General features: G+C 47.8%; 1 protein-coding gene across 5 annotated transcripts in view; it reads left to right on the top strand.

Moving 5' to 3' along the window:
- Positions 1-18,859, top strand: part of EEFSEC (eukaryotic elongation factor, selenocysteine-tRNA specific) — a 450,913-nt gene extending 432,054 nt beyond the window's left edge. For 2 of the 5 annotated variants that reach the window (XM_036246075.1, XM_036246074.1), the window contains exon 7: positions 18,316-18,856. In XM_036246075.1, the coding sequence (XP_036101968.1) occupies positions 18,316-18,506 (191 nt within the window). In that variant the 3' untranslated portion in view covers positions 18,507-18,856. Of the gene's footprint in view, positions 1-3,151; positions 3,225-18,315 lie in introns of those variants that run through there. The other 3 variants (XM_036246063.1, XM_036246068.1, XM_036246064.1) reach the window with 3 other exon arrangements.
- The last annotated feature ends 805 nt before the right edge of the window (positions 18,860-19,664 follow it).

Here is a 19,664-nt window from a genome sequence, read left to right as displayed (position 1 = left end):
ATACAAGACAGTCTTTCCGCTTCAGACCTCCTCTCTGTTATTTAGGCCACTTTCGGTATCTAGCTGGGCAGTGGCCAAGGCCTTTGGTTTCCCACCCCACACCCACTTTTGGAACTCAGAGCATAGTGGTCCCCAGGGCTCATCCCTGGGAGTTTCTGGAGATGAGGTACCCACCCACACTGCCAGAGTTGGGGTGGCCCCCAGCCATGCCACACCCTTACCTTTTGCTATCTTCTCTCCATTCAGAAACAGCTTTAGTTCCATGCCCCCCACCCACAGCATTGTTCCCAGAGAGAAAGAGCAGGGCCCTGGGGTGGCCAGGCCCACAGACAGACTCCCAGGCCTGCAGCAGGCAGAGAGCTTTGTAAAGAAAGCCCCAGGCCTGAATCTGAATCACTGTTCCCTGGTTACCAGCTATGTAACCTTTGGGCAGTCACCTCCCCTGCTTGGAGACTGACTTATAGGATATCCGCTGTTGTGCAGCCCACCTCATTCCTGCTCTCTCCCTCCCTTAGAGCACAGCAGGGATTTAGCCAGGCCCAGGCTCTACACTCCAGCCTGCCTGCCTCACCCAGAGACTTTATCAAACCTCAGCCCAAGGCTCAGCCAGAAAGAGTCCCCAGGAGCACTTCTGCTGAGGCTCACCTTTTGGAAACTGCCACTCAGAGACAGCTCAGGTCCATCCCCAGGTTTTAGGGCCCCTGCCCCTGCCCCTGCCCCTGCCCCTACCCAGCACACCTAACACTCATGAATTAGCCCATTCCCCCTGAATAGTCAAGTACCCACATGGCTGTTCCTGCTTGTGCTGATAGGGAGCATGAGCTGAGGGGAAGGGACTAGGGTCCAGGTCTCCTGTGTACTGAGGAGAAGGCCTCCAGAGCTGAATGGGCACAGCATGTGGGACAAGAGGGCCATTCCACTCCTGCCTCCTCCCCCAGTCCAACTTCCTCTGATGTCAATAGCCTCTGGTAAATTGATAGGGCCTGACTCTGCTACCTGGTTGTGGGTGGGTTATTAAGAGCCAGGCTGCAGGTGGTTGAGCTCTGACCCCTTTGGAGAAGGAGATTGCCCTTAGGAAAGAGCCAGCTCTCAGGACCCAGCCCACTGACAGATGAGACAAGATAACAGGTGGGCTGAGGTTGCCAGTAGTGTCCTTTCCTGGAGCTGCTTACTGCTACTGCAGACTATCTTCTCTTTCCAGGGGACACAGGGTCTGAATGTAGTGGATGTGGGGCAGTGTGTAGGGTTTTGATCCTCATGGAGGAGGGAGCTAGGAAAGTATCAGAGAGGGTCGAACCAAGATGCTAAGCTTATTGCTGAGAACTAAAGTAAGAGTAGAGTTTTACAGGTAGAAAGCATCATGGAGCACCCCAGGCTGGAGGAACATTTATACAGAGCCAGGGCAGAGGTAAGTGGTGGGGCCCTGTGCAGGGTTGGATGGTGAGACCCTCTGCAGGGTTGAGTGGTGAGATCCTGTGCAGGGCTGAGTAGTGAGATCCTATGCAGGGCTGAGTGGTGAGGCCCTGTGCAGGGTTGGGTGGTGAGACCCTCAGCAGGGCTGAGTGGTGAGATCCTGTGCAGGGCTGAGTGGTTAGACCCTCTGCAGGGCTGAGTGGTGAGGCCCTGTGCAGGGTTGGGTGGTGAGACCCTCTGCAGGGCTGAGTGGTGAGATCCTGTGCAGGGCTGGGTGGTGAGATCCTATGCAGGGCTGAGTAGTGAGATCCTATGCAGGGCTGAGTGGTGAGGCCCTGTGCAAGGTTGGGTGGTGAGACCCTCAGCAGGGCTGAGTGGTGAGATCCTGTGCAGGGCTGAGTGGTGAGATCCTGTGCAGGGCTGAGCAGTGAGATCCTATGCAGGGCTGAGTGGTGAGGCCCTGTGCAGAGGGTTGTATGGTGAGACCCTCTGCAGGGCTAGATGGTGAGATGCTGTGCAGGGCTGAATGGTGGGGCCCTGTGCAGGGCTGAGTGGTACTGGTGAAGAAGCGCTGGGTCTACAGGAGGCAATTGGTAAGGGGCTGCTTAGAGGAATTTGGCCACCCACTGAGGAATGGCTGGAGATTTCAAAACTGAGAGGGATGATCAGGTTTTATCTAAAGGGATCTCTTTGGCAACAGACCTAAGGGCAGATGAGAAGAGGGAGCTGGTGGCTTATGCCAGGGGACAGCATCCATAGCCCCAGTGCCAAGTATCTGCTCCCGCAAGGCCTTCTGGGGTGCTGAGAGAGGGGACCCTCAAGGCAAGCTTCCAGAGATGCCAAGTGGGCTCCCCTCTCACAGCTGTGCAACTTTAGGCGAGGGTTTGAACCAGAAATGGCTTCAATTACCTGCCACAGCCACTTCAGAGGAATTTGGCCCCAGCCCAGGTGAGTATCATTTTTGCCCTGGGCCTCCACCAAGAGGGATGGACAGGAGCCAATGTTGGATGGTATTAGGTGGTTCTAAATCGCCACCATCCCCACACCAACTATTGCTGTCCCCCACCCTCTCCTGTCGTGTGACAACAAATTTTCCTTTGCTTCAGCTGCTCTTCTAATAATTGAGCCTCTGTTTGCTTCTCAGGACCTATTTCAGAATGGTTTTGTTTTTACCTTAAAACAAAATCATTTCTTCCACATAATGCACTGGTTTTCCCTCTCCATGCACCTTCAATCTACAAAGTCTTGACTATATTTTAATTTCAATTTACACTGTATGGGAAAGATTTCTGCAAAGGGTCCTTTCTTGTTTTAAAAGAATTCATCACTGCTGCTAAGAAGCTTAATATAAATTAAAGGAGGAATTAAGCAACATTAAGATATCAAAATGGAGCCTGTCCAGTGTGGCTCAGTGAATTGAGCATCATCCCATGGACTGAGAGGTCCTGATTCAATTCCTGGTCGGGGCACATGCCCAGGTTTTGGGCTTGATCCCCAGTAGGGGGTATGCAGAAGACAGCTGATCGATGTTTCTTTCTACCTTTCTCTCTAGAAAAATCAATAAAAACATATTTTTGAAAGATATTAAAATAGAGGTGCAGATGCCCACTGCCTCACCTCCCCCCAAGCAAAGGGGCCACATGAAGCCTGTTGAGTGTGAACTCAAGAACCTCAGAAATCGTGATCCCAATAAAGGGCTTATTCTGTCTTCTGCCTTCCCTAATTCCCTTTGCTGCAGGGATAGTGGAGTATGTGTCTGATGAAAACTCAAGTCACCTTGGAACGTGGCAGTGGGCAAGGCCAGAGTGAGGGTGAGTGTGTGAGTGAGAGAACGTGTGCAAGAGAGAGTTGGAGTGGGAATGAGTGTGGGTAAGCCTCTACACATGGCAGGGTGGGAACTTAGGATGGACGGGTCCAATGCTAAAGGTGGAGGAGCAGCAAGCTATCATAGCATGCTGCTTGGCAAGGTGCTTCTCCCCACTTGGGGCTGGAAATCACTGCCATTTTGGAAGACCTGCTGGGTCCTTCTTGGGAGGAGGCCCAGTGCCCTGAGACGTGGTTGTACCTGGCCTCACTGGACCAGCAGCCTCTACTGCACCCCACCAGCCCACATACAGTAGCCACATGTCATGGGAGCCACACATGGCAGGAGCACCACTGCCCACATGGGACCCAGGCATGCCAGCCCCACCCCTATGAGACCCGTGCACCCCAACCATTCCTCCCGCTGGACCTGTGCACCCCATCAGTGCCTCCGATGACACACAGACACCAGTCACCAGCTGTTAGTCCTCCCAGACTACAGCAGACAGGAGGCGCTGGCTTGGACAGGCCTGCACCAGCCCAGACCACTGACCCCACAGGTCCTGATGCAGTCAAGAACTGCCGGCCACCACTGCCACTATAGGACAGCCACCACCATAATCACCACCAAGAGCCACCTGCCCCACTGCCAAGAGCCACCAGCACACCTGGACAACCAACTGGGTTCGAGATTCGACCCAATGCCCCTGGACACACCCACCTGTCTATGCCATCTGGTGTTCCTCACCTAGCCTCAAACTACCAGACTGCTAAAAGGGTGAGACAAAGAAATAATCCCCGAATTTAAAAAAAGGATGACCCTAGCTGGTTTGGCTCAGAGAGTTGGCTATGGATCAAATAGTTGTGGATTTGATTCTCAGTCAAGGGCATGTACTTCAGTTACAGGTTCAATACCCGGACCCTGTCGGGGTTGTGCAGGAGGAAGCCAATCAATATGTTTCTCTCACACTGATGTTTCTTTCTCTCTCTCCCTCTCTCCCTCCCACTCTATCTAAAAATTAATGGAAAAATATTCTCGAGTGAATTAAAAAAAGAAAGAAAAGCAGGAATCACTAGAAAAGGAACTAAATAAAATGAAAACAAGCAGTTTGTTGGATAAAGAATTCAAAGTAATGGTTTTAAGGGTGCTCAAACAACTTAATGAGAAATACAAGCAACTTAATGAGAATTATAAAGAACTCAGTGAGAACTACATCAGCCTGGAAAAAAGAGGTAAAAGCTATGAAAAAAAAAAAAAAAAAGTGGAAATAAAGAATGACATAGATGAAATAAAGAATACTTTGGAAGGATTTAGTAGTAGATTAGAAGAAGCTGAGGACCAGATCAGCAAGTTGGAAGACAAGGTAGAAAACAACACTCAGATAGAGCAACAAATGGAAAAAAAAATTTTAAGCAGGAGAGGAGTTTAGGGTGCTTTGGGACAATATGAAATATACAACATTCACATCATAGGGGTACCAGAAGGACAAGAATCAGAGAAAGGAATAGAGAACCTGTATGAAGAAAAAATAACAGAAAACTTCCCTAGTTTGGTGAAGGAAAAATTCACACAAGTCCAGGAAACACAGAGAGTCCCAATCAAGATGAACCCCAAAACACTCACACCCACACACATCATAATTAAAATGGTAAATGTTAAAGATGAAGAAAGAATCTAAAGAGATGAAGAGAGACAGAAAGTTACCTACAAGGGAGCTCCCATTAGACTGTCGGCTAATTTTTCAGTAGAAAATACTTCAGGCCAGATAGAGTGGCATGAAGTATACAAACTAATGAAAAGCAAGGGCTGAATCCAAGCCTACTCTGTCCAGCAAGGTTATTATTCAAAATTGAAGGTGAAATAAAGAGCTTCACAGACAAAAAAAAAAAAAAAAAAAAAAAGGCTAAAGGAGTTTATTACAACCAAACCGGCATTGCAAGAAACGCTAAAAAGGGACTATTGGAAGAAAAAAAAGAAATAGAGAAGAAAACAGGCATAAAGAATTAAAATGGCAACAAATAAGTATCTATCAATATTAACTTTAAATGTAAATAGTTTAAATGCTCCAATCAAAAGGTATAGGGTAGCTGATTGGATAAGAAAACATGACCCATATATATGCTATCTACAAGAGACCCACTTCAGAACAAAAGTCACACAAGATGAAAGTGAAGGGATGGAAAAAAAAAAAAAATTGCATGCAAATGTCAATGAAAAAATGCTGGGGTAGCAATACTCATATCTCATAAAATAGACTTCAAAATGCCAAAACAACAGACAAAGAAAGGCACTACTTAATATTAAAGATTTGTCCAACAAGAGGATATAACTCTGGTAAACATATATGCACCCAATATAGAAACACGAAAATATGTTTAAAACTTCTGGAGGACATTAAGGGAGAGATTGACAGCAATTCAATCATAGTAGGAGACTTTAACACCATAGTGACATCACTGGATAGATCTTCTACACAAAGAATCAACCAGGAAACACAGACCCTAAATGACACAGTACATCAGATGGATTTAATTAATATTTACAGAAAATTTTACCCAAAATATACATTCTGCTCAAGTGCACATGGGATATTCTCAAAGACATGTTAGGACACAAACTAAGTCTTTACAAGCTCAAGAAGATTGATATCATATCAAGCATCTTTTTGGATCAGAATGGCATGAAATTAGAAATCAATTACAGTAAAAACACTCAAAAACATTAAAACACATGGCAGCTAAATACCGTGTTATTAAACAATGAATGGGTTACCAGTGAGATCAAGGAAGAAATAAAAACTTCCTGGAAACAAATGAAAATGAACATACAACACAAACTCTATGGGACTCAGTGAAAGCAGTCTTGAAGTTCATAGCATTACAGGCCTACCTCAAGAAACAAGGAAAAGCTCAAATAAACTAACTAACCCTACAACTTAAAGAATTAGAAAGAGAACAAAATGAAAAACCCTGAGTAAGTAGAAGGAAGGAAATAAATGACATAGAGACTAAAAAAAAAACATACAAAAGATCAATGAACCCGGCCCATGTGGCTCAGTGGGTTGAGTGTCATCCCATGGACTGAGAGGTCCTGGTTTGATTCCTGGTCAGGGCACGTGCCTCGGTTGCAGGCTCAATCCCCAATAGGGGGTGTGCAGGGGACAGCCAATTTATGTTTCTCACATTGATGTTTCTATCTCCCTTCTCTCTCTAAAAAAACTAAAATCTGGCTGCTGTGGCTCAGTGGTTGAGCACTGACCCATGCACCAAGGGTCGCCGGTTCGATTCCCAGTCAGGATACATGCCCAGGTTGTGGGCCTGATCCCCAGTTGGGGCATGCTGGAGGTGGCCAATCGATGTTCTCTCTCATCGATGTTTCTATCTCTCTCTCTTACTGACTTCTTCTCTCTGTAAAGTCAATAAAGGAAAAAAAATTTAGAAACTAACTGAAAACATTTAAAAATATTCAATGAAACAAAAAGCTGGTTCTCTGAAAAGATAAACAAAGCCCCGCTGGTGTAGCTCAGTGGTTGAGCATCAGCCCATGCACCGAGAGGTCACTAGTTTGATTCACGGTCAGGGCACATGCCCAGCTTGTGGGCCAAATCCCCAGTGGGGCATGCAGGAGGCAGCCAGTCGATGTTCTCTCTCATTGATGTTTCTGTCTCTTTCCCTCTCCCTTCCTCTGTCTCTAAAATCAATAAAGAATAAAAAATAAAGGTAAACAAAAATTATGAACCTTTAGCCAGACTCACCAAGAAACAGAGAGAAGCCAAATAAATAGAATCAGAAATAAAAGAGGTAAAATAACAAGTGACACCACAGAAATACAAAGGATTGTAAGAAAATACTATGAACACATATATGCCAACAAGTGGACAACCTAGGCAAAATGGACAAATTCCTAGAATCATACAGTCTTCCAAATCTCAACCAGGAAGAGTCAGAAAACTTGACAGACCAGTAACAACTAAGGAAATTGAAGCAGTAATTAATAAATTTCCAGCAAATAAAAGCCCTGATCTGGATATTTTCACGGGGGTGTCTTACCAAAGAAAAACTAACACCTATTCTCCTCATACTATTCCAAAAAAATTCAAGAGAAAGGAAGACTTTCAAGACTTCCAAGCTCTTTTTTATGAGGCCAGCACAATCCTGATTCCAAAACCAGATACAGACACTACAAAGAAAGAAAATTACAGGCCAATATTCCTAATGAACATAGATATCAAAATCCTCAACAAAATATTAACAAATTGGATCCAGCAATATTTTTTTTTAAAGTATTCACCATGACCAGTTGGGATGTATCCCAGTGATGCGAAGCTGGTACAATATTTGTAAATCAGTAAATATGATACACCACATAAACAGATTGAACAATAAAAATTATATGACCATATCAATAAATGCTGAAAAAGCATTTGACAAAATCTAGCACCCATTTTTAATTAAAATTTAAAAAAAAACAAAACTCAGCAAATTGGGAATAGAGAGATCATAACTCAACATAATAAAGGCCATATATGACAAACCTACAACCAACATCATACTCAATGGGCAAAAACCAAAAGCATTTTCCTTTAAAACAGGAACAAGTCAGGGATGCCCACTTTCACCACTCTTATTCAACATAGTACTAGAAGTCTTAACTACAGTGATCAAACAAGAAGAGAAAAACAAAAAGCAACCAAATTGGAAAGGAGGAAGTAAAACTGTCATTATTCACAGATAACATGATATTGTACATAGAAAACTCTAAAAACTCCACCGAAAAACTACTAGATTTAATAAATGAGGATGGCACAGTAGCAGGATACAAAATTAACATCTAGAAATCAATGGCATTTTTTTTTTACCCTCACCCGAGGACATTTTTCTATTTTTTTATTCAGATAGAGTGGGAGGGAGAGAGAGAGACAAACATTGACGTGAAAGGGACACATCGAGTGGCTGCCACCTGCAAGACCAAACAGGGCCGGGGACAAACTGCAACGAAGGTACGCGCCTGTAGCGGGAACCGAACTGGGGTCTTTCTGGACTGCAGGCTGATGCTCTAACCGCTGAGCCAAACTGGCCAGGGCTCAATGGCATTTTTATACACCAATAATGAAAACTCAGAAAGAGAAACTAAAAAAAAAAATTACCATTGCAATAAAAAAAAGTAAGATACCTTGAAATAAATTTAACCAAGGAAGTTAAGAGCTATTCTCAGACAACTATAGGACTTTGATAATAAATAAATAAATAAATAAAGATATTAAAAAGTAAGAATATATCTATGTTCATGGATTCGAAGAATCAACATCATTCAAATGTCCATACTACCTAAAGCAATCTGTAGATTCAATGCAATTCCCATTAAAATACCAATGGCATATTTCACAGATCTAGAACAAAAACTCCAAAAGTTTATGTGGAACCAATAAAGACACCCAAATAGCCACAGCAGTGTTGAGAACGAAGAACAAAGTAGGAGGGATCACAATACCAGATATTAGATTATGCTACAAAAGCCATCGTAATCAAAACAGCCTGGTACTGGCAAGGACAGATATAATAGATCACTGGAACAGAACAGAGAACCCAGAAATCAACCCAAGACATTATGCTCAATTAATATTTTACAAAGGTGGCAAGAGCATACAATGGAGTAGTCAGTCTCTTCAGTAAATGGTGTTGGGAAAATTGGGCAGGTATATGCAAAAAAAAAAAAAGAAAGAAAGAAACTAGACTACCAACTTATAGCATACACAAGAATAAACTCAAAATGGATAAAAGACTTAAATGTAAGTTATGGAACCATAAAACTCTCAAAAGAAAATATAGACAGCAAAATCTCAGACATAACACGATGAAGAATTTTTACTGATACATCACTTAGGGCAAGGGAAACAAAGGAAAAAATTAATAAATGGGACTACATCAAACTAAACAAGTTCTGCACAGCAGAAGAAAGCAGCATCAAAATGAAAAGGGAACCACTGTATGGGAGAACATATTTGCCAGTGATACATTGGATAAGCAGTTAATTTCCAAAATATATAAAGTATTCATAACAACTCAACAAAGGAAGACAAAGAATCCAATTAAAAAATGGGCAGAGGACCTGAATAGACACTTCTCCAAAGACGACATCAAATGGCCAACAGACATATGAAAAAATGCTCAATGTCACTAATCATCAGAGAGATGCAAATTAAAACAACTATGGGTATCATCTCACACGTGCCAGAATGGCTGCCATCAACAAATTATCAAACAACAAGTGCTGGCAAGGGTGTGGAGAAAGGGGATGCTAGTACACTGATGGTGAGAATGCAGACTGATACAGCCACTATGGAAAACAATATGGTGTTTCCTCAAAAAAATTATACTTGGAACTGCCATTTGACCCAGTGATCCTACTGCTAGGAATATATCCTAAGAAGCCTGAAACACCAATCAGATAGAATATATGCACCCTTATGTTCATAATAGCAATAGCTTTTATGCTTGCAATAGCTAAGGTCTGGAAACAGCCTAAGTATCCATCAGTAGATGAATGGATAAAAAAGCTGTGGTGCCCTGGCCGCTTTGGCTCAGCGGTTGGAGCGTCGGCCTGCGGTCCCGAGAGACCCGGGTTTGGTTCCTGCTAGGGGCATATACCTCGGTTGCAGTTTGTCCCCGGCCCTGGTCGGTTGTGCGGGTGGCAGCCACTCAATGTGTCCCTTTCACATCGATGTTTCTCTCTCTCTTCCTCTCTCCCCCTCCCACTATACCTGAACAAAAAATGGAAAAATGTCCTCAGGTGAGGATATAAAAAAAAAAAAAAAAAAAAAAAAGCTGTGGTACGCATCTGTAAAAGCAAAAGATCTCTTACCCTTTGAGACTGCAGGGAAGGACCTGGAGAGCATTATGCTAAGCAAAATAAGTCAGTTAAAGATAAGTATCACATGATCTCACTTATTTGTGAAATAAATAAACAAAATAAGGTGACAAGATCCAGAGACATGGAAATAGAGAGCAGACTGACAAACCTCAGAGGGAAGGGAGGTGGGAGGTAGGAAGAGATAAACCAAAGAACTTATATGTACATGTGCATAACCAATGAACACACAACAATGTGGTGAAGGTAGCGGAGGACGGGAGCAGGGAAGAGTGTATCAACAGGGGAAAAAAAGAGGAACATCTGTAATACTTTCAACAATAAGGATAATTTTTTTAAAAATGTACCCTTTTAAAGCAAATGGAATCTTTGTTTATGTATGGGATTCATGGCAAGAAGAGAAAGAAGGAAACCTGGCAGCCCTCCAGTCCAGCCAGATATTTAAAGGCTTCAGACCTGACCAGGAGATGTCCCAGGATTCCCAAGTCTCCAGGAGTTCAGGGATTCAGCAGGAATTGAGCTGACTTTTTCTGCCCAAGTGGCACTCACATTGGTCCCTGTCACCAACTCAGCTCTCCCTAACAACTGGGCAATCCCAACACTGCACTGGCATCTCCATCCCTGCTGGCTCTATCAGAGCTAAGCTTTTACAGGGCCCACACCACCCTGGCCAGCTTTTCAGGCAGAGGGATCTGGGTTCAAACCTCAGTTCTGCCTCTGACTACAATGGGCTGTGGCAAGTCCTTACGTTTTGATGCACCTCAGCTGGTCACCTGCAGGATGGGGGCAGCAAGAGCAGCTCTGTGCATATCAGACATGACTGGGTTCTTCCTTGGGTCAGGGCCCTTATACCCTGGCTCATTTCTGCCCCCTAAGTCCCCTCCCAGCCAGAGGTGGCTCTGGCCTCACCGCCAGCAGTGCATCCTGCAGAGGTTGCCATGTTAGCCACAAGGGAGGAATCTTGTCAGGCCCTGTGCTGCCAAACTTCCCATGATCACCTGTGACCTATTCAGGGTTGGTTCATAACTAGGGACAAGTGGGCAAAGACCCTTCTCTTTAGGTGAGTGTGATGAAACTCTTCACCTGGGAGAGTGTCCCCAAGAAAAGCCACGGGCAGCAACATCACCCACAGGGTCACCTGGAGCTCACCGGGTGGCGGTTACAGCCTCCTGGTTTGTGGGACCTCAGCCCTAGTGCTTAGGACCACCTTGTTGAGGGAGGTCCCCACCTTTGGGCAGCTCTACCTGCTCACAGGCTGAGCATCCAGTCCATACTTGAGAACTGGCTGATTTCAAGGTCCTCTGTGTCCACCCCACCCTGGCCACCCCCTACATCAGCTCAGCCCAGCTGCCAGCTATGTCCCTCTAAGCACCACAACCCATCCCGTCATCACCATGATGCTGACCTCTTAAAGGACCCTGCCCCTTTCCCTGGCTCTCTTTCTGTTGTCATTTCAGCTTTCTCCAAAGCTGCTTTATCCAGGAGGGGGAAATGCTGGAATGACTGGACTTAGCTACAGTCCCATTAGGCCACCAAGGAGGCCAGTGACCCCAAGCTGCTTGCAAGAGTCTGTTCCCACTAGGAGGATACAAGTTACCCACTAGCGTGGAGGCCCCTTTTCCAGTCTGGCCCTCAACATGAAAGCAACACCAGCAATTGGAAGTAATTTGCCAGCCTTTGATGGCCATGTCAGGGCGGCACCCTCAGCCAGGGCTTGGGAAACAGTTGTGCTTCCCACATTCTTCCTTGATTACCCCCAGTCTGAGCCAAGACCCAGCAACCTCCAGCCCATTGTGCCTTTGTGTGGAGCTGGCACTCAGTGAGAAAGGCCAGCCAGGCCCTGGGAGAGTGTCCCCAAGAAAAGCCACGGGCAGCGACATCACCCCAGGGTCACCTCAGCCCGCCCCCACTGCCTTCTTGGTCTGGGCTCATCCGGAGTGGAGTAGGGCCACTGGCTTCAAGAATCCCCAGATTTGGAAAGAAAGAGCAAGGGATATCTGCCAAGGCCCTGGGGAGTGTTGGGCACAGTGTGAAATTTACACATGCAGTACATTTCCCCTCGTGTCCACCTGCAAGGTGGGGAGCTTGGCTCCAGACCACATGGGATGGGTAACTGCTCTCTGAGCCTGGGCTTCTCCTTGGATCACTGGCTTGCAGACTGATATTCTCTAGTTTTGGAGGCAGCAGCTGTGTGAGAGAACTTCTCTTTCCTCCACTACCCTGCACTCCTGGGTGAGACTGTGCTCATTCCCTTTGTTTTCATCCAGCAAACCTACCCTGAGCCCTATGCTTTCCTGTGGAGACAGTGACTGAGCAGGAGTTGGCCATATAGAAAAGGCAAGAAGAGCGTTCCAGACAAAAGGAGGGTGTGTTAGGAAGGCCTGCTTGATTTCTTTTGATTGGAGTTAGAAGCATGGTTAGAGATAGGGACAGGAAGTGAACAGGGGTGAGGCACAGAGGGAGGCACATTGTGGATGATGCAGGGCCCCTGCTGCCAAGCCCAGATGGTGTGTCTGTGCCTTAGAGCAGCCCCTGCACTGCAGGGAAGGGACCTGAGAGGGGCAAAGATGGAGAGTAGGGGGTGGGCCTTCAGGAGGTTGTGGAGGGTGAATTCCTAAGCCTGTGCCTCTCAGTTACTGCTCTTAGTGCAGCAGCAATATGAGAAACATGAACTGCCAAATCTAGGAAGTGACCATGAGCATCACCTACCCCCAAGGTTCTGCCGAGCCCTATCTGTCACTGGGCGGAGCCAGAGAGCTGCAGAGACCACACCATGGCCTAGAGATAGCAACAGGCTTCCTGGCCCAGGAAGCTCTGAGAGCCTTCACCACCTGCCCTCTCTCCCTGCCCATCACCAGGGGCCATCTCCCCCCTCCCTGCTACCTTCCCAAGTGCCCATGGACTCAGTAGCCAGACTGCATTGGGTGGGCCTGCCTCTTCTGGGCTCAGACATGTGTGCAGGAGGCCACGCCAGTAGCCCTATAGTAGGTGGCCCTGTGAGTATCCAGGGTCATGATAGAACTTGGGAAATAGAGAAAAGTAGAAGGAAAAGAAAGGATTGCTTGTAGCTGCACTGCTAACCCCAGATGGCCTAATGGAAAGCTTTCTAGTCTTTTCTTTCTGCATCCCAGAGCTAGAGCAGAACTTCTGCAAAAAAAAAATATTTTTTTTTATCCTCACCCGAGGACACTTTTCCATTTTTTGCTCAGATAGAGTGGGAGGGAGAGAGAGAAATATCGACCTGAAAGAGACACATCGAGTGGCTGCCACCTGCACGACCAACCAGGGCCAGGGACAAACTGCAACCGAGGTACGCACCCTTAGCAGGAACCGAATCTGGGTCTCTCTGGATCGCAGGCTGACGCTCTAACTGCTGAGCAAAACTGGCCAGGGCCTGCAAAAATTTTGATTCCTGCATTTTTATTTTTTATTTATTTTTATCCTCACTCGAGGACTTTTTTTTCTTTCTTTTTTTTTTTTGCATTTACCTTCAGATAAAGCAAGAGGGAGAGAAGGAGGGAAAGAGAGAGAAACATCAATGCGAGAGACACACACCAACTGGTTGCCACCCACATGACCCCAACAGGGCCCAGGGACAAATTGCAACCGAGGTACGTGCCCTTAGCAGGAACCGAACCTGGGACTCTCTGGTCCGTAGGCCGATGCTCTAACAGCTGAGCCAAACCGGCCAAGGTTGATTTCTGCATTTTTTAAATTAACATTATAATATTAATCTATCTTTATGTAACTTTAAACTCTTCTCAGGTATCTTTTTTCATCTCCCAGAACATTTTGCCACAGCAAATGCATGCTGGTCCTGTCCGGCTTGCCCTCCTCTTAATCTCAGCACATTGTCCTTGGTGGGCACACAGACCTGGAATCAGGCAGCCTCTCTGAGTCAGCCCATCTCTGCCTCTCCAGAGCTGAGTGACCTTGGGCCAGTTACTATTCTTCTGGGCCTGTTTCTTCCACACTGCGTTGTTGTGAAGATTAGGTACTTCATAGTGTGATGACACAAATCTCAGTTTGCTTAATAGGACTGAATTCCTAGAAGTGGATTGCTGGGTCCATGCTGTGACCATTTGGGAAGCTTAGCAACTGGTTCTTGCCCAGTGGGTCCTTATCCAGTAGTGATTCATTCAGCAATATTCTTTGAGCACCTATAGGAAATTGTTCTAGGCACTGGGCTTATAGTGTGAATAGAGAGACAGAAATTCCTGTCAGGGAGGATTTATATTTTAGCAGGGGCAGACAACCAACATCAAATCAGAAAATAATAGCGTATGTTTGAAGGTGATAATAGCTATGGAAAATAGAGTGGAGTAGGAGTAGTCAGGGCAGTCAGTTTCCTCACCAGAAAGTAACATTTCCATAGTGATTCAAAGAAGGTAAACCTGAGAGCCAGTGGAGCTCCTGGGGGAAGAATCTTCAAATGCACAGGCCCAAGTTAGGAGTATGCCTGGTATGTTGGATTGAGGGGACAGTTCAAGATGCAGTATGGGCCATGTCACATGGGAAAACAAGGGCACAGAAGCCAGAGACCAAGAGCCATCCCAGGAGGGCCACACACTGCTGCTCAGCCCACATGACCTCCCAGAGGAAGGAATGGAACAGTCCTGCTTGCCTGTGTCCTCAAGGCCTACAAGAAATGCTCAGGAACCACTGGGGGACACTGGGCAGATGGGCTTGGCTCCTAACCTCACCACTCTGACCCCCAAGTTGGTGCATGACTCCTGCACGTCTCCAGGAACCTCCCTGTTTTGGCCCCTGCAGAGCAGGGTGCATGAGGTGCCTTATGGATGTGGTATGTAGGGGGCCACACATCTTCATCCATCCTTGAGTGTCACACTCATTCCAGCCTAGGACTTAACACTTACATTCCCTTTGCTACAGTCCCTTGCTCAAGATCTCCATGTGGCTGACCCCATGACATCTGGTCCCAGTTCCAGCATTCTTCCTCAAAGAAGTCTACCCTTGGCACATGGTATCTGGCCACCGTCTGCTCCCAGGGACACAGTGGTTTTGTTTCCTTGATTGTCTGGCTTGATTATTGTCTGCCCCTTCTCAGATTAGTAAACTTTGTCGGGGCTGAGCCCTGGTCTGCAATGTTCACCACCAGTGTTTCCCAGTCCTGGAGCAATTTTTCAAATGAAAGGCCAGGGTCAGGTTGGAAGAAGCTCAGCATGGCTCAGGGCTGAGTGCCACTGAGTCTATACTCTGACCTGCCCTTTACTTCCCTCCATTTGCCACTGGCTAAGAAAAAAAAAAAAAAAGACCACTGTGAACAAAGCAGTTCCTGGTGACATTTGCCATGAATCCAAACAGCCCAATAGCCCTGGCGGACAAGTCTATATTGATCAGGTGTTCTAGGCATTGTGTCCAGGCTGCCCTGGAATGGAGCAGTGGAAAACAAGCCTGGCCATCTCAGAAGAACAACTAAATGGCCACATCTTTACCAGTGCCAGATAGATTTTCTGGCTCTGCCTTCTTTGAGCAATAGGAGGTATGTACTATATGTAACAAGAGCCATCTCAGGCAAGATGGGCTGCCAATTGGACCACACCTGTCTCCCAGCCAGACACAGACACTGGGGAGCCCCTTTCCTCTTCAGCCATCAGACCTCTGGGCACCAGAGGGAGACAGGCTGCCCATGTCATTTGTCGGTGTCTGGTGCCAGCCACCTTCTCTGTTTGCAAAAGAAAGGCCAGATACCTGCAGGCCTGGCCCTTCCTCATAAAGGCTGGCCCAGGGCCATTTCCATGCCCTGCACTTCATCCCAGAGGAGCACAGACCAACAGGGTATGGAGCCTGTGATTAGATACCTTGCTGGAAGGCACCTCCCTTTGGTACAGATCCCCAAGGCCTGTAGCATCTTAGATCTCCATTAACATCAGCTGTGTGTCCTGGGCTTCCCAGGTAATGCAGGCTTCTTTTTTTTTTTTTATCCTCACCCGAGGATGTTTTTCCATTTTTTGTACAGATAGAGTGGGAGGGAGAGAGAGAAAGGGAGAGAGAGTGAGAAACATCGACGTGAAGGGACACATCGAGTGGCTGCCACCCGCACGACCAACCAGGGCCGGGGACAAACTGCGACCGAAGTACGTGCCCTTAGCGGGAACCGAACCCGGGTCTCTCCGGACCGCAGGCCGACGCTCTAACTGCTGAGCCAAACTGGCCAAGGCTAATGCAGGCTTCTTAATGGCTGCCTGTAAAGAGGAAGACCAAGTTCTTCCTGCAGTGAGTAGGGCTGTTCTTTACCGATGCTATGGATATCCCTTGAACCATTCTCCTGGCCACCTTTTTAAGTGTTCAGGAGCTGCAGGGCCAGTATAAGATGCTCTCACAGCCCCCATTTCCCTGCAGAACCAGTTTTAGGAATCTGCTGAAGGTGGAGTCCTTCTGTAGTGATGAGCTAGAGGGCAGTAGCCTGCATTTACCATCAGATGCAGGTCCAGGGATCAAATGCTGGCTCTTCTCAGCTCACTGTGGGGCCTTGAATGAGTCACTGCTCTCTGGAGGCTCCGATTTCTCATCTGCAAATGAAAGGATTGCTGAAATCTTCAGCAAACGGCATGGAGTGCCTTAAGCAAGAGCTAACCTGCCTGCCCTGCCACTCAGCACTCCCTGTCTGGTTGAGATCCACCAGGCCAGATCCTCTCAGCACTGAAACTTGATGCCCAAGCTCCGTGACTAGCTTCTGTTCAGAGCTCACCCAGGCAAGACTGGGGCCAGGAAGGAACCCCTTCAGGTGCCAGCAGACATAGAGTAGGGCATGCAAGGAGGGGAGCCCTCTGACTTGTGCTTATCCCCAACTTCCTGCCAGCTCTGGACACCCAGCCTCTAAAACCACTGGCTGATGCAACTGTTCTGAGGAAATCAGAAGTGAGTGCCTTTTCTGGGGGATGCAGAGGCCTACCGTGTTTTGGCAAGTGGGGTGTAGGCTAGGCTCTACCCCACTTGCCCCTCACCAGATTATGAAGGCTTCATACCCAGCTCCCCCGGTAGAAGTCCCAGCCACTGCCACCTGTTGGACCTCCCTGCCCCGTGCCCATCTCATGGTGCCCTCCTAAGCTCAGCCTTGCCACAGCCTTGCCAACTTGCTCCCTCCAGGACCCCCTAGTGGGGTTGTGGTGCTTACAAAGGGTGAGTGGCTGTTTCAGGACACTCCACTGATGTCGAGCTGAGATGGGGGCCAGCCAGGTGGTCTTGTCTGGACCAGCAGCCCACAAGGAGGCTGCATGGTATTGCCACCAAACAGATTCCTCATCAAGACAAGCCCCCGAGAAAGAGTACTACAGCTTGGTGTTTCAGGATTATTGGGGCAGGAAGGGAAAGGTATTTAAGGCAGAGGGAACAGTATATGCACAGGCTCTAGTGTGATGGAAGCCTAGGAACAGCCCTGTGTTCCTCAAGGCTGTAGGGAAATAGTAGTGGGGCTGAAACAGTCAGGTGGGCATTAGGTGTCAGCAGGAAATAGGTTTCTGCTCAGCTGTTTGGCTGGAGGGAGTGAAGAGGGTCTGTACCAAGGTGTCAGCAGGCAAAGGAGCTGGTAAGATATGGTGGGAAGCAAGGATGCCTGGGGGCAGAGGGATAACATCTTCTATGGCCCAGGGAGAAGAACCCCCAACAGAAATTCTGGCCAAAGAAGTGGGGTCAACATCCAGCTGCTGTCTCCTCCACCCCTCTGATATACTAGTGCTCCCATTTGCTAAACTCAATGAAAGACCAGAGAACATGGGAGCCCACAATGTCGTTGGCAGAGGTCAGCCTCCCAGACCATGGGGCAGAGAGTGGGGAACACCTAGGCCAGTGGGCCTCAGTTTGAGGATGTGGGTCTCAACATGAGTGTGTTGGAAAGCAACAGAACCATTTAGAGCAGAGGAAGGACATGTCCACCAGGTATAGGGTTGATCCCTGTAGGGGCCTGAGCAGGGTGCATGGGTGGGCAAGGGACCCAGAAAACAAAATGGGAATCCCTGCTGAGCTCCAAGCTGGATGGACCAGTAGGATGCACTAGCACAGGGGGAGAAGATAGCCTGCAGGGATTTAGGTGGCAAAGTGCAACTCAGGCCTCAGGGGTCCATTGGCTGGGGAGGGAATAACAAAGGAGCTTGGGGTTCTGGCTCAGGTTAAGGGAGTATGATGGTGAGCCAGTACAGGTGCCCATCAGGGTGGCAAGTGGGCAGGCTGAGGTGTGGCAGAGTGATAGCCTTTCCCTCTGTGCCTTGCAGGTGGCCTCAGCCCTGAGTCCAAGAAGATTTTGACACCAGCACTCAAGAAGCGGAGTCGGGCCAGCAGAGGGGAGGTGGCCAAGCAGGAGGAGGGTGTGGAGCGGCCAGAGCCTACGCAGCATGTGACACTCAGCCTGTCTTTTAAGCGTTATGTCTTTGACACCCACAAGCATATGGTCCAGTCTCCCTGAGTGACTCCAGGCCACCTTACCTGGGCCCAGGCTGGGCCACAGTGCCAAATGCCCAACCAGACGTGCCTCAACCTCCTGCAATCTCTTCTCCCAGCTCTGCAGGCAGCAGATCCACAGGCCTGATGTTTAGCAGGAGGCAGTGTCCCTCCACCCCTGCACCCTCCTGCTAGAGGACAGCACCCAAGGAAGAATGGGACTCAGCTGGAGAGCTGGTGGTCAATATCTCCCAGGCTGCCCAGCTGGTGGCCACTGAGGGCCTCACTGGTCCTCAGAGAGACCCAGACATCAGGCAACCCTGTACTTGCCAGCTGTGAATAAATGTCACATGATGCCCCTCACCCCCTACCGCTCATCTCTGTGATTTCATCTGAAGACTCCCCTACCCCTACCATCCATAAATGTAAGGGGAACAACCAGGGCTCCTGCAAGGGGGGCTGGGGAAGGGACTCCAACTCAGAGCCCAGTGGGCTGAGAAGTCCACAAGATGTTGGACCTCCACATCTACTAGACTGGGTGGCCTCCAGAATCTCCTGGGCCTTCAGGGTACATGGGGGTTCTCTGGGCAGTCAAGTCCAGGAAGGACACTCAATGGGGTGTCAGGAAACATTGGGGCACCGGCTCAGGGCATTGGGCTAGAGGGGTTGCTCATCTCAACTCCAGGAGTCTTTGTGCCCCTGCCCTGGAGTTTAGGACCCACACTCCCCCCAGAGTGTGGAGGTGAGGGCCAGTGACAGCCCTGCACAGAAGCATGCTACAAGCCAAGGAATGTGAGCATTGCCCTTGCTCCTCTGCCTCCTGCCTCCACAGACCACCCCACCTTGAGGCCCAAGCTATTGATCATCAGAAAAGGGTGAAATGGCAGAATTGACTGAGGGGAAATCAAAGCTTTTAAAGACATCTGCAGGATGAACAGATGTTCCAACTTTCCTTTATTTAGCCTCCAGACAGACGTAGAGGCCACCCTTTTATCCCGGTAATCAGTGCATTATGCTTTAATTTGTAAAAATGACATTAAAAATATGAACAGGGACAGGTTTCGATCAAATGACTTGGCAATGTAAAGCCCTGGAGCTTTTGGCAGAGAGGAAAGAGGAAGTGGTGCTGCAGACTACACCATCTCCAAAAACATCAGTTGGGTCTGTTGTGTGGCCCTCCCCA

The sequence above is a fragment of the Molossus molossus genome, unplaced genomic scaffold (assembly GCF_014108415.1).
Source record: "Molossus molossus isolate mMolMol1 unplaced genomic scaffold, mMolMol1.p scaffold_m16_p_6, whole genome shotgun sequence".
In the NCBI taxonomy this organism is placed as follows: domain Eukaryota; kingdom Metazoa; phylum Chordata; class Mammalia; order Chiroptera; family Molossidae; genus Molossus; species Molossus molossus.
The sequence above is the reverse complement of the archived record's forward strand: the minus strand, read 5'-3'. Positions and strand labels throughout refer to the sequence as shown.